The 15,254-nt window shown below is 47.3% G+C and overlaps 1 protein-coding gene across 1 annotated transcript in view; it reads right to left on the reverse strand.

Moving 5' to 3' along the window:
* Nucleotides 1–1,846: 1,846 nt before the first annotated feature.
* Nucleotides 1,847–15,254, reverse strand: part of nhsl3 (NHS like 3) — a gene marked incomplete at its 5' end in the record, with an annotated part of 32,511 nt that continues 19,103 nt past the window's right edge. Inside the window, 8 exons of the mRNA XM_079231912.1 lie at nucleotides 1,847–1,951; nucleotides 2,366–5,663; nucleotides 5,785–5,982; nucleotides 6,067–6,227; nucleotides 6,317–6,424; nucleotides 6,982–7,120; nucleotides 7,219–7,262; nucleotides 7,454–7,612. Coding sequence (XP_079088038.1) covers nucleotides 1,911–1,951; nucleotides 2,366–5,663; nucleotides 5,785–5,982; nucleotides 6,067–6,227; nucleotides 6,317–6,424; nucleotides 6,982–7,120; nucleotides 7,219–7,262; nucleotides 7,454–7,612 — 4,148 coding nt within the window. The 3' untranslated portion in view covers nucleotides 1,847–1,910. The remainder of the gene's footprint in view (nucleotides 1,952–2,365; nucleotides 5,664–5,784; nucleotides 5,983–6,066; nucleotides 6,228–6,316; nucleotides 6,425–6,981; nucleotides 7,121–7,218; nucleotides 7,263–7,453; nucleotides 7,613–15,254) is intronic.

Raw genomic sequence — 15,254 nt, forward strand, 5'->3', positions numbered from 1 at the left:
GCTGCTGCTGCCGCCGGCCACGCCGCACCTACAACGCTTTTGTCAAGAAAAAACAGCCGCGCTTCATCTGGAGGTCTTTCCTGGAGAATTATGGGACATTGACACCAAAAGTCTCGGATGCTTTGGACAGGCTGGGACAACATTCTGTTACCTTACATTTTATTCTAAGTGTCCGACGCTATGATTCATTCTTTTTTTTTCTTTTTAACCTGGTTTTCTTTGGTGTTCACACACTTAAATATACAAATACAATACGAGAGTTTCTGTTGACGTGACATACTGTCACTCAAGATAATGAAGGGTTGTGGTTACTTGATCACACTTTGTTCCTGGAAATAGCTGATGAGGAATCTCAGGTGTTTAAAAAGGGACTTCATGATTCAGTACTTCTTCTGGGTTGAAATGTCTTTTCATTGTGAAGGTCAGAACCAATCAACGAAACCTGATGGATAAAACGCGTTTTATGGGTTTCAGACAGCAGATACATATATTTAGAGAATCAATATGCCATGTATTATAAGACATAGGACGGTTGCATTGGGGAGGAGGTGTACAGAAATCAATATCTGGACGTTAACTGTAATAAAGTCAAATGATGCATCAGCTCTATTATGAAATAAACGCTGCCTGAACTCTGCGGTCTGCAGGAATGTATAATGGGTTTGAGTCAGATGAGAGAAAGGAAGCGGGGAAACACATTTTTAATACACTTACATTTTATTTATGGAAGTAATAACTGTACATAATTCTTTATAATCATCAAGACGTACATTTTTGACCCGTTAGGAAGAGTCAGTATAATTCCCTCACCGATGATTTTGCCGGGGGAAAGCATTTTGTGCAAATAGTGATGAGCTGGATTTGCCATCAAAAAAAAGGTTTGGGCTAAAAGTTTTAAACGTAGAACATTTAATAAAAAATAATAGAAAGCTGACCTCATATTAAATCTACTCCAGTGTATCCATCATCCGGGGCCAATCACATCCGCCGCCCTGTAGAGTGGTTTGTCAGGTGAAACAGATTCTTAAATATTTCATATTTGGTAGGAAAAGGTGACCGACAGTGCTACAAGTGGAAAACAACCACACATAAATAAATAGGATGCTTGTGTCGCTGTTGTGCTCGAAGATTTCTCAGAACGTCTCGACCGTTTCTAAACCCAAGAGGGGATTGTGTCAAAGCGCTTAGCAGTCGCTGTGATCGGATGCTTTCCCGCGTTAGCTTTCCTGCGTTAGCTTTCCCGCGTTAGCTCTTAATGGTTTATCGTCCTGCGTTAGCTCTTAATAGTTTATCGTCCTTCCTCTCATTCTTGTGAGTGTGCGGCATCCCTTTTTTTACTTGCATACTATCCCAGATATATCTATCCACAGTGAAAAGCAGGTGTTTTTACTCTCGATCTTTAAGCCAAGAAGGTGATAAAATGCTGTTTTGTCCCGTAGCGGATGACATTTTCTCATTTCTTAAATGTGCATTATATTACAACAAGGAGAACAAGAAGAAAAAAGACTTAACAGACAGTAAACCTCTGTTCAGAAATGCTTTGTCTCTGAGCTGCAGTGACCACTACCTATTTCCACCTCTAGGAGGCGATCTCACACAAGCCAAATAATTCAGTTCAGCCAATGTACACCGTGTCATCCTGAGGGCCCGTAATGAGAGATAAACTATAGCTTAGAAAAATACTCCAGAATAAAGCTATCATACGAAATAGGGAGCGACACTTTTTTTTTCTTTAACTTTCTTTGCATAAATATGTAGGAAGGCCATTACAGGCTAAGGCTTTTGGAGAAGACTTAACACACAACACTCTTGATGGTGGAGTTAAGCGTCTCTCAGTGATGTCGGTCCCTCCTGAGAGTTGTCCTTTTACTTGCTTGAAGTCTTTGCTTGGACCTCTGGCGTCGGCTCTCTCAAAACAGTGTTTCAATCGTGTCCTCCGTCACTCTTGTAGCTGAAGCAGGGAAGACAAGAGGAGGTTAGACGATGACGGCGTCGACATAATACAGTTACAGGAACACACTCGATGAGTATTCTGACTTAATCTAATTCAGCGGCTGCAGACATGATCACAAGCTTCAGGTCGAGGCTGATGGAAGCACACGCTCGCACATTTGACTGGAGAGAGCTGAAGGCGAGCCAGCGCCGTTGTGTTTGCTATTGTTTGCACGGAGAGCCGAAAAAATATGTTTTTAACGCTATGTGAAAATTGCTTAGCGGTTCAAGATCATGCTGGAATTTGCATTGTGCGTTGGTAGCTATCGATTGTGCTCATGATCAGCCTCAGTGGGTTCACACACTCAGCAGCCGCACACTGAAGCTGATGACGGCAGTCTTTCATGGTTAGAAACGACGTGGCTGCTCTTACTTGTCGTCTCAGGAAGTGTGTTTCCACCGGTACGCTGCACTGCTCCTCCGTCGACACTGAAGTCCATCTTTGCCGAACAAGCGGGAAGATTCTGTGAAGGACTGCTGGCTGGTTTCTTTGCTACCGGCGGAGGAACTTTGTCCACCTTCACGCCACCGTTGCAATTCGATTGGTCGGACACCTGCGCGAGCTCGGCCGCCAAGCTTTGCTTCAGACTTTGCTGAGCTTCGGGCGAGGAGGCCGCCGCGGTGTCGAAGACGACCCTTTTTGTGCTCCTGGAGAAGATGAAGCTGGCGGTGGAGGCCGGCGACTTGTGCACGTCACATCCCTCAGGGACAGAGCTGTAAGCGGAGGATCTCACACCCAGTCGGGATGGAAGACCATCTCTAGAAGACATGGCTGCAGTTTTCATCCGTATAGCTTCCTGTAAGCGCATGGAAGGGGCGTTCGGCCCCACAGGGGATGTCTTTACCGTGTGAGGGGGAGATTTCAGTGACAGAGACTTGCGGATGGGCTTCTGTGGAACGTTTTGAGGTCCTGGGCTTGAGACCGAGCAAGTCTCCTGGTCCGAAGCTCCCTGGTTGGTTGACTTGTCCTCCGATGGAGCTTTCACCTGATCCTCAGCCATGGTGACCGCTCGGAGACGGACCATCTGAAGCAGAGAGGGCGTGACTAGAGGTATGTTGGCGTCCTCTTTAGGAATGGGTACACTTTTGTGGCGGGAAAGCAGCTCCTTGCTCCTGGCGTCTCGGTTCGGTACGCTGGGCTGCCTTCTGAAATTGATCCCGTGGGTGAAGTTGTCTGCTGGTAAAGTGGGTGCTACTGGGACAGCAATCGGCGGTTGGGCGCCGATGGTCGGCTCGGAGGGAGCGTCGCACTTCAGGAAACCGCAGGGAGGAACTACAGCGGGGGCCGATACCGGGTTCTCTGCTCTTGTAATGGGTGGCAAAGGGGACGCCACCACAGATGGGACACTGTCTGAAACCGATACACAGTTTGAAACTGGTCTGCACACAATCTCATCAGCGGTTTTAGCTTTTGAAACTTGCACGACAACCTCTGGTTTGGTGTCAGTTACTGTTGGAGTAACAGCAGAGGGCAAATCTGGACTTTGTCCACGTACAGCCGTCCCAGCTTCACTCAAATCCTCAGTTGACCCTCCAACTGCCTCTGTGGGTTTTTTTGAGACTTCCAGCTCTGTGATACAACTGTCCATCACGTTTGGCATGCTGTCTGTCAGTAAGGGTGGAGGAGGTGGAGGAAAGTCCACCTCCTCTCCTACGTCAAAGACAGAGTCCCCTTCCATAGGAGGCGGAGGAGGTGGCCAGCAGGACTCTACAGCAGGGATCTCCTCCTGTACCCTCTGTAACTCATCCGGCGGCGTGGACACTGATGAAGGAGGCGTCTTTCTTGACGGAGGAGGTGTAGGGTGGTATGCTGGGGGTGGGGAAGGTGGGGGTGAGGCCTTGCTAATTTTGGGGATCTCCACAGAAAGCGTCTGCATGGATGGGACCTCACCTTTCTCCATCACGTCATCACTCTCATCAACTAAAATGGTAACCCCATGCTGTGTGGAGGTTGCATGGTTCTCAACATGGAAACAAACATCTGTCGTGTCACTGATGCTCATTTTCTTTTGCTGCCGGTCCAGTGAGTGCTCCGCTGGCGCCTCTCTGTTCACTGCCATCATGGGTTTCTTCATGACAGGAGGAGGATCTCTCTTTGGACTCTTGGGGTCCGTCACTGCAGGGCTACTACCCCGCTCTTGTTTCTGAACGGCTGCTCTTGCTTCCATCCTTTCTTCTTCAGTACTTGAACATTCCCTATCCTCCATCTCCCTGTGAACACCTTCAGGACCTGTTACTATCCGTTTCTCTGACAGTTCTACAACAGATTTGTCTACACTTGATTGTTTTTCCTCTAAAACTTGCATCTCCGTTATGGCTTCTGTCTGGGTTCCCGCCTGTTTAACGGTGCCGTCTTGTATCCATGCTTTGCTGACATTAGGGCAAGGCCCACACAGGAGCTGAAAGCTGCGTTTGTTGTGAACCCACGTCTCCGGAGGAGGAGGACATGGCGCTTTGACTTTGGGAGGTGGTGGGATGTTCAACAGCTCTCTGACTTCAGCTCCCAAAGTTGCAGATTGGTTTTCCGGAGGGAAGTCTTTTGCAACAGCTGTGATTGGAGATCCCTGTGGAGGCAGACCGGGGCTACACTGGGACACATCTGGATTGACGGGCTCAGATGTGCCAGACGATAGAGAGGTAAGCGAGGAGGAGGGAGAAGCTGCTGAGGATGAGGCCCGAGACACTGCTCTCTCTGGTTTGACGGGTGTCTTCTTCTGTTTGTCGGGGGAGGTCGGGGAGATCCCTTTTGGGGTGAGTGTCGGCGTGCCACTCTGACTTGAGTAGCCGCTGGAAGGGGACATGGTCCGTTCAAATTTCCCCTCTTCCGAGGGAGTTTTCTGAGGGGAGGAGGTACCGGATCCCGACTCTGTTGCTCCTCCTGCCTTAGTGGAGGAAACTTGTGTGGAGTTTGACACAAGGGTGGAGAGCTTACTGGTGTCTGCAATAACTGATTTCACCTCGTCCTTTGCTGCAATACGTTCGGACCCAGAGTTATTGAGATCCACCAGAACCTTGGGGTTGCTCCTGATCTTATTACTATGCAGAGAGTTCGTTCTCCGTGGAGGTGGCGGAGGTTGCTTGGTCTTCAAAACCGACATACCGCGAGGGAAATTCAGTTTGGTCTTTTCATCTTCCCCAGCAGCCACTGACCCTGAAACAGTCTTAGATCCTTGAACTGTAACAACGGTTTCCCTTTTACTGCTGAAGCTGCTGACTGAGCTACGGAGACTGACGAGGTCTTGGTCCCCGCTGGACTTCTCTGTGTGGCTTTCCCGCTCATTCAGGCTCACTCTCCGGGAGTTACCGCTCCGCGTGCTACCCTTGGAGGATACTGGGGAGGAGTTTGAAATAATGGTCTTTGACGACTGTGACTCGCTCCAGTTCAACCCAGAAGCCGATGAGGGCATCAGTGGGGAGTCGTCGTGGGAATTGTCAGTTTCGTAGCCATCGCCATCTGATCTTCTGGACAACAACGGGCTGACTGATAAGTCCCCGGATGCAAGGCTGCTTCTGCTCACAGTGCGGAGGTTGCCGCCTTGGATTACACTGCTGCCACGCGTCCGGCTGCTGCTGCGGTCGATTTCTATGACTTCAATCGAGGCTGGCAAGACCGCATTAGGGATGATTGTAGACAAGTAGGTGGCCTGAGGAGATATGGACATCACAGGACCCTAGAAAGAAATAGAGACATGTGAATTCAACAGCTACATTTTGCAAATGGTCAACAAAAAGAATCAGGTAAACGCAGACGATTGCATCTTAAAACCATATCCTAATTGATTTGATTCTTACCTGGGGTTCCTGGAGGAATCTAAACATTGTTGAAGGACAGACGGAGGAGGAAGAGATCATGCCAGGTACTGCAAGGGACTTGGGTCTCATGTTTGTGGCAGGGCCGAGGTAGGAGCCGAAGCCCTGGTGGTTGAAGGGCTGCTCGTCTTGGTACATTGCCTGGAGGTGCTTCTCCAGCAGCTGCTCCTCTCTGGATGCCTGTTTAGGAAAAGAGAGATGATAAAACAACAAAACACAAAACCTGTAATGTATTTTACACAACTATTGTGACGAACCCTTTACCTCCAGCTCTGAAAGGTGCACCCTCGCTCCCTCATTATTCGCTACTGGAGTTCCGCCATCAACCGTTGGAATGATAACTACACCTGATTGGCCGTCAGTGGGCTTTCCGTCGTGATCAGGGGGAGAAACAAGCTGCTGGAAGGTTGAGCTTCTGTGCAATGCTGCGAAAAGGAGGAGATCACTGTCAATAACAAGTTCACCACCGACGATACGTTACGACTACTGGTTTAGCACGACGGTGCGGACATACCAAGCTCCTTCTGGACCTGGTTGGGAATACCCATGATGGTGGTCCTCCGGCTTCTCTTCCTGCTCTTATCTAGTCTTTTAACTGGATTCAGAGGCTTGAATGTTGAACCTGAGCAACAGAGAAACTGTTACTGAATGAGGAAGGGTACTTTTATTTTTCCATGAAAAAGCTGTATTTGGCAAAGGAGAAGAAATTAATGAAATAATGTATGATAACGCATTGGGGGAAGTGGCTTCTCTAGAGGATTTGAGAAAAGATGTTTGATATATGGACCAGAATTCTAATGACATTTTCTTTGCACACACACACACACACACACACACACACACACACACACACACACACTCACACACAGAATGGCACACTCTGCCTTACAGCTGTGATATGCAAAGGGAGCCGGAGTGCTGTTAACTTCACTTAGAACTTTTGAGAAACTGAAAATAAGCCTCAGCTGTGTGCCCGTGTGTTGCTTTTGCTTTGATTTCACGCACATCAACTGCAGAGGCACCAAGAAGCTGAGAATGAGACGTGCATGCTAAATAAGTATGCGCTCATGATTTGCCATAAAGCAGCAAACCCGGGAACAAAGCGCACACTGCTTACGATTAGCTCTTATTTGACTTTCTTTCGAAGTCTTTCTCTAAATGCACACGGCTGTGCTTTACCTTGGCGGGTGAGCGCAGGCCTGGTCGACACAGCAGAGGTCACCGTGGTGTCGGTGCTCCCGGCGGTGGATTTGGACGCCGGAGAGCCACCGCCGTCCATGGAGCTGATATCCTGCTCCGGACGCAGAGTGTCTGTCGACTGCAGCGAACACACACACACAGTATTTTTTTTTAGTTTGCTGGCACATTCTTAGCACGAAGGACATGAATGACTCTCAGAGCTTTCGGGGCACTTACAGCAACGCTCTCATCGTCAGGTAAGTTCACTCCGTTGGTGTGTTCTGTGTGAACGAAATAGACGAGGATAAGACGCAGATTCTGAATACGCTCAAACACAAACCACAATCCTATGCAATCATTGTGGGTCAACTTTATTTAGATGAGTTTTCATCTATCGTACATTAGTATAAAACACAAATATATGCCAGTGTGTATGAACATGTGTTTTCTTGTTCATAGCGCTGCGTCTGACCTTCCTGCTGCAGTATCTTCAGCCCTTCCTGGGCCTCCGTGTGCAGGTCCTCCAGGTACTGCGGCCTGCTGCCCTCGATGAAAACATTCTCCTGGTAGTGCTGGGAGGTCCTGTAGTGGACGGTCAACCTCTTCTGGTCTTCATTCCCTTTCGGGCCAGCTGTTGGGATGGAGGAAAAAGAAAGTTACGTGGCTGTTTTATGATAATAAACAATTTTCTGCAAATTCAATTATTGTAATTTCACTCTTAATAGGCTTGATTTGGTGCCAGGTTAACACTGGTCTTAAATGTCATTCAACAGCAGCTTTACCACACTTCTTCCTAATTATTCTGCATCTGCCATTTTGCCCATTTCTTTTTTTGCTCTGTGGAGTAAAAGCCCCACTTTACACCAGCTCTCTACCTTTTAAACCGTCTTTCCACAGGCACTTCCTAGTCCGCTTAGGAGACGAACATCAACACACATACAATCACACTCAGCGGGTGTCCCCCGTGTCAAAACATTCAACAGCTTTACGGTGGATCCTCTACACCTCCACCTGTCGCGAACGTGTGTTTATCTGTGCACCTTTGCACTCTTCAAATCTCCTCAGCGGAGCAGTTTGGTGGGCAGCCGTCTCGGCTCGGTCCAGACTCTCAGCAGTAAACTATTGCCTGGCTAATCTCCTGCAGTATCTCCCTTCTAGCTAAAGGAGGATTAGATAATCTAGATTGTCCGCATGTAAATATGCCCCTGGACCCCCTGCTGGGATGCCTCCTGAGTGGGAACTTCAGGATGGCTTTACTCAATGCCAAAGGACAGCCGGCCATCTAAAGTTCAGTTCTACTAAACGTCAGTGTTCAAGAGATGGAGACCAACAAAGATGGAAGCCCTCTGGTCTTCAATGTTGTTGCACTGTTGGCTAACAAACTCATTTTTTTTTATGTAACCACCAAAGACAGTTGGACTTTTGTGGCTGTGAGGGGCTATTTTATTCCAGAGGACTTTGTTTCGAATAGGCAGAATAAGCTAAATGATGAGGTTTAATAAAAAAAAGGATGGCGTTAGTTTAAATTATTTTTAGAATGTGTGTTTGTTTGCTTTTCGCTGTGCGGGCTGTGTAAGTTATATAAGTTGTATATTCTCTGTTAGCTAATTGAAGGTCAACGCGAGGTGTCTGCTTTCGCTCCTTTGTCACTCTCAACACTGCGGCTCTCAGTCTCACCTGGTAAGGTAACACTGTGCGGGTGTGGAAGTGCACACTGTACATGTTTGTGTGCGCCCCTGTCCTCCGGCGTTCACACAGACACAATGCCCTCCCCTGTGTGCGGCTGTGGGAAATCTCAGCTCATTGTGAGCCTTGGATGGTCTGATGCAATCCAAGAAACAGAGACCAAGTTCATTACAAAACCACTGCAGAGTGCTTATTTCCCCCCATTTCAGGTGGTTTTTGTTTTTTTTGCTCTCACTGCCAGTTGTGATTAATTAGAGAAGGAGCCCTTCATGAGATTCCGCCAGACCCCTGCGGGAGGTTTAGGGCTTTTTGGTCGATTTAGACGATCGCCAAAAAAAAGTCAGTTAAGCCCCTTATCTCCCCCCAAACCCAAGATTGCCTTCAACTCTAATTCTGGCATGCCAGTGTTTCTGTTAGTGTGTGTCAGACAGAGAGGCAAGGAGAAAAATCTGCAATTATCATCACTAAAACCTCACAACCTCAACACAAACTGTAAAGGATGTATCAAGTATCAGAAAAAAACCTCAGTCAAAGCAAAGTTAGAGAGTATTACTGTCGTGTGAATGTTCATTTCTGTCAGCAGCCTAAAGTCAAAGCCCGCCAAACTCCTCCAGGTGAGTCAGCACTCACCCTTCTTCTTGAAGACCGACAGCAGAGCACGGATGCTCTTCCTCAAGTAGACCACCATGCCTACACGGGGAGAGCCATAGTCCAACAAGTCCTCTTTCCGTCAACTCTTGTTTTACAGGAAAAAGATCCAGACGCTCGGGACTCTGACGATTGAAAAATGATGAAAATCTTGAGAGGCGTTTGGTCTGAGAGTGAGAAGCCCTGTCTCCTCCTTCTGCAGAGGGACTTGGGAAGGACAAGTGCACAATAAGATCTGCCTCAGCCGAGCAGCCTGTCCCAGCTGCCTTATCCCTGAGTCTGATACCCTCCTCCCTTCCCCCTCTGCCTTCTCTATGTTGCTCCTCTCTCCATTGTCAAATGGCAAAACCCCCCCACAAGCAAAACGGCTGTCAAAGTTTGGCTTTTCAGGAGGCATCCGCCCCTTACTTCACTCGGTACAGACACGTGTGATTGTGAATGCAGAGAGCCTGGAAAGAGAAAACTAAAAAAATGTACAATTTGAAAGAGATTCATCTTAGACCCCTGAGGGATTCTGACCCACAGGTTACATAAAGTCTGAACAATAAAAATGTCACAGTATATATTGGTGGGATGCACATTTACACATATTGTAATGAACGACTTAAATGGAATTGCATCACTTGATTCTGAGAAGAACAAATATCTTCTTTTTCGCTAAGAGGAAAACAGAAAAGTAACAATTTAGACAAAAAGGAAAAGTGTTTCCTAAACTAGTTTTTTTCTGCGGACTAATTTCTAAATAAATTCACAACAGGCCTTATCTATAAAAAAAAATATTTGGCCCCGACCCAGTCTTTACGAGAGACTTCTGCCATAATGATGTGTTTTTATTGGCCAGTGTGCAGCGCTGGGAGGCTTTCCCTTGTGTTTACTAAGATGCAGTTCAAATTGTGACTATAATTAAAGCTCAAACTACACTGTAATCACTGATATATTTCAGGGTTGTGTAGTTCTATTTGTCCTTTCCCTAATGAAAGCCTTCAGCGGCATCGCATGTCTGGCGCTCTGTCTCATTATCTAACGGCTGCAGGGGCGACGTTTGACAGTAGAGGTTGTGTCCTCACAGTGACAAAGCTAAACAACAACTATTTCAATGCACTTTCTTCACTGCATCACTTTCTCCAGTGCCCCCTCTCTCCTCTTTCACATCTCTCTCTCTCTCGCTTCCTGTCTGCCCCTTTGCCTCGTAGCCACAGAGGTCTACTCAAGTTAAAAATAGCCGCCTCGGTTCATCATCGCAGCTCTCACGGCGCTGTGTGCGCGCCTACTGATGTTTCCTGACAAACTGCAGAGGGTACGAAATACAACACTGCTGTGGAAAAGTACCATTCTGTGCCAAATATACAACCGGTGCCGAGTTCCACAGGTTATCTCCCCCTCTAATGGGAGCAGCACTTGATCCACTGGCCCTCTGAATGGATGTTTGTTCCCGATAAAGAGGCACAGCGGGAGGCCTCCAGCTGGCCCCACACAGCCGCTGGAGCACCAGCTGGAAGGACACTGGGAGGGTGCTAACGCAATTACCTTCATCCGTACACCCGCTGGAGAACAGGTGGGGAAACTAGTGGAGAAATCTCTACCCCCGGTGTCCAGGGTCAGACCGCCCAGCCTGGGGTTGCTGCCGGTGGCTCAGCCTCCGGGGTCGAGTGGGGGCTTGAATAAAGCCGAGGCCTTCAGGAGGAGCAGCTTTAGACACGGGAGCCATGCCAGAGGATTAGCTCTGGCACGGCTTAACCTGTCCATCTCTTCACCTCACACCCTGACGTTTTATTTCCCTCCATAAGCACTTCTCATCTAAGTCTTCTGCCGAAAAACATCACCAAAAGCTTGTCATACTGGTCTGGATGATATCACTGAGGCGACTTAGTGACACTCATTAGCTAATCCATTTTGATTTGTGCAAGACAGTTTACCAATATGTGGGAGCTTGTGAGCATAAGAAGAAGAAAAGCGCTTTGTTTTGCAGCAATATGACCCTTTAAGTTCCAAACGGTCCCTTTTCCTTCCACACCCAGTCCCCCTCAATGCAGACCTTTACTAAGTGCCAATTTTGGGGCTCTCTGGCCCAGCCTGTGTAAACCCCTGTTGTTCACCAAGACCCCTCATATCAATATTCATTAGAGGGCCCAAAGAGACACCATCTGGTCTTGGGGAAGAGGGCAGCGAGGGGCCTTCAGTGCACACACACACACACACACCATTCCACTGCAGAAGCTAAATAACAATGTGAAAGTAACATATGCTGACTTCATGCTAATGTGGATTCCCCAGACTACACAATGTAACTGCAGAGAGGTGTGTTTGTAGAAGAACTACAACCAATACAAGCGTCTGTGTCTTGTTAAGGAGCTACTCAGAAGAAGCACGAAAGATAATATTATAAATCAACGGAGCCGACTGTTAGCGGGTCAAACAGTCTGTTGGAGGACAATCAGAGTTCAGGCCGACAGCAGAACAGGGTTGTTAAAATGTCAAAGGGCAGAAGACGAACTTCTCTTTAGTGAGAGCCACATTTTACATAACAACGATTTAACATTCTCTTTTTCTCATTTATATTAATGTTGGAGTTGCCGGAATCTGACTAAACTACATGTTGAAACAGAAAATTACACATTTTGATTTGATTTGATTCATTTATTAAATCATGTATTCGGCAGAACATCATCTGGTTCCAGCTTATTCAATGAATGATGACGATGACACCATCATTAATCCATGAATTTGCAGTTAGTAGCTGTTAGCGGGCCGACATCTGGGATTTAATACTTTGACATAACTAAATCATTTACAGAATGACCACTCAATCTTGACCTGATATATCAGTTTTACCCGAGCAGACACAAACCTCCTCTCTCTATAGATAATATAGTATTTTCTAGCACACACACGTAACTTCTCTCCCCACTAGAAGGCGCCGTATCGACTCCGACTGCAAGTATGAGACTGCAAAAACAGCAGGTCATTGGATGAGAACATTTCCTGTAGATAAACAGGTCCGCTTTGCACTGATGACGGATGAAAAAGCAGCTAAATGTGAAATATGACTCCCAGTGGACTGACCAAACCCAAGCTCTGATGCTAGCACACACGCACACGCACTTATTGGAAAATGTAAAACCGGGGTTGAGCGTTAGCTCATCTCATGTCCTCAGCTGCTCAGAGAGAGAGAATAAAAAGTGAGAGCTGTTCTGTCTTTTGTCGTAGCCTCAACATCAGTATCAGGTGAGCATTCGGGCCACTGGGCCTTGAGAGGGAGCAGGGTTTCCACTTCATGCCTGACTGGGCTTGAAAACGGCCTCTGTGTGTGTGTATCAATGGGCTTGTGGTTCAGTGCGTACATGTTGGGTTCATTAGAAAACCGTGTGTGTGTGTGTGTGTGTGTGTGTGTGTGTGAGGGCGGGTTTAAAGATACATCAACACAGGTAAAAATGAAAACAGTGTTCCTAGTGCAGGTGTCAGGAACACCTGGATGCTTTCACACAAAGTCACAGCTGCGGGACACAAAAGGCGTTTGTTCGAGCCAGAGGCCTCGGAGGATCGGCTGCTATTTCGATGGCCTTGAAAGGTGAGAGGACACTTCAACATTTCCTAAAAAAACAAACACAGACTGCTACCGACCTCTTGGAGGCGGTCGCGTCCAAACTCACAGCTCAGCAAAACAACGTTTACGATCCTCTGATCCGGTCTCTCCCAAAGAATGACTCACAGGAGGCTTTATCTGGTCCTTTATTCAACATTTATATCTGCCGTACACCTTTTAGCCACACGAGGGAGCCTGCATGTTCATACTGTCTGTAGCCTACTTGTAACATTGACTCTTATGTGATAAGAGGAAATAAAAACAATGAGTTAATTCCGGTTTAATTCCACTTGAACGTATTGATTTGGTCTGATTCATGAAGTATTTAACATGTGTTTATGTTTTCATTAACTCATGCAGAAAAAAACATTCATTTATGCACAAATATGCTCTACATTGGGCCTATTGTGAACTGGTTTTGTGTGTGTGTGTGTGTGTGTGTGTGTGTGTGTGTGTGTGTGTTATCCAAAGGCCAGCCCGCTACTGTACTTAAAGAGAGAGTATGATTAGACTACGAGCCCCAGCTGTTTTAATCGGCTGACCTGGCACCTCTCTCATGAGCCTCCCCGGGCCTCCACACACACACACACACACACACACACACACACACACACACACACACACACACACACACACACACGTTGCTACAGTGCCACCGGTCGGTCAAGCTATCAAGGTTGCCTACGGCTGCTTTAGATAGAGGTAATAAAGAACTGCCAGAGAAAGAAAGAGTTAAAATGTGACCAGCAATAAACCTCGCTCCAACACACACACACACGCACACACACACACACACACACACACACACACACCCTGATTAGTATTCTATGGCTGTGGTGGTGGACTTGAGTTATGAGCTCTCCTCCAATGCTCAGTGTCGTATAAACCCCCATCCTCTCCTCCGTGCACACACCTAGTGGAACATTCCACGTTTCATGCGTCTTAAGATAATAATTGTCTGGTGTCCTGCACAAGCATGAAATATGAACGTTGGGATGAGACTCATTTGTTACTGTAACTATCTGATGAGAGCTAATAGCGGTAGAGGGAGCATAACAAAACCTGCACAACGGGGACCCTGGAGAGGTGGAGACAGAAGGCAGGAGACACGAGGAAGGAGACGGCGGAGGAAGGTTGATAGGAAAGAGGAGGAGGAGGCAAGAGTACAGGAGAGAGGAAGGACATAAATCAAAGTACAGTAACTGCTACTCGTGAACAACCTGATTTCCTCCGGGTGGGTCGCAGAGGAAGTGAGGTAAAGAGGGGAACAAGAGAGAAAGAGAGCGGGTTGAGGAGAAAGGGTTCAGGAGGACGAAGAGGGCAAAGAGGGAAAAGGAAAGCGTGGTTCACATGTGGCGACTGTATGTCCATAACTTAACCCCGGTGTCTCATTTCTTCAGCACAGCTCAGCTTTCAGTTGTTAATCCTGGCCTGAAGCTGGTGGCACACCTGAGCGGAGGTGACTGATTCCCCTTCAGGAGACACACAAACAGGGAGCTAAACGAAGATGCTGCAGCTCTCGCTGTGCTTTAAAAATAGCAACCGTCTCTCTCTTGCTCTCCCACCTGTTCTTTCTCTCTCTACCTGATAAGGGGATTGTGGGTATTTATTTTTCCTCGAGGAGGACGAGCTGTATTTTTTTTGCTTCCTGTCGTTCCAACTTAAAAGCTTTTTTTTTTTTTTTCCCAAACTGAGAGCTCTGCAAACACCGATACCGATACGGACGCCTCACAAGCGGAGACCCGTGTTGATCCACTGTTCGCTTCGGTCTTCACGCGAGATAAAGAATGTATTTGTTGCCGATTGGCGTGGGAGTGAGCACCTCAGGGTGACCCTGGGCAAAGGCCTCCGGGCCAAACCAGCCTGACAGAAGACTGAGTCTTAATTTAAGTTGTACTTTTCCAAGGCAGTGTCACAGAAGCAAGAACTCCACCCTCGACATTAAGTTGCATTAGTGGTCAGTAAATTAAAACCAACCGCTAAAGAGAACAAAAAAAACGTGGTTCTTCCTAATGGCCGATGGACTCGTGGAGCATGATTGATGAGTTTATGAGAGACCGGCAGCTTCCTCACAGCCTCCGAGCAGGACAGGACAAGTCACACTCCATTGTTGGACCCAAAGTCCCCCCTAGGAAATGTCTGAGGACTCGAGGCAAAACTTCAAAAAATTAGCTTTTTTACTTTAGTTAGATGAGAAGATTGCTACCGCTCTCGTATCTGTCAGTGAATATGAAGCTAAAGCCGGCAGCTCGATTCGCTTTAAGCCCAAAGACAGGAAGAGAGAAGGAGGCGGAGCTAATCTGGTGTTTGTTAGCTTTAGACAGCACCGGTAACAATATCCACCAACCAGAACGTG

Source organism: Taurulus bubalis (assembly GCF_910589615.1).
Source record: "Taurulus bubalis genome assembly, chromosome: 16".
Lineage (NCBI taxonomy): Eukaryota > Metazoa > Chordata > Actinopteri > Perciformes > Cottidae > Taurulus > Taurulus bubalis.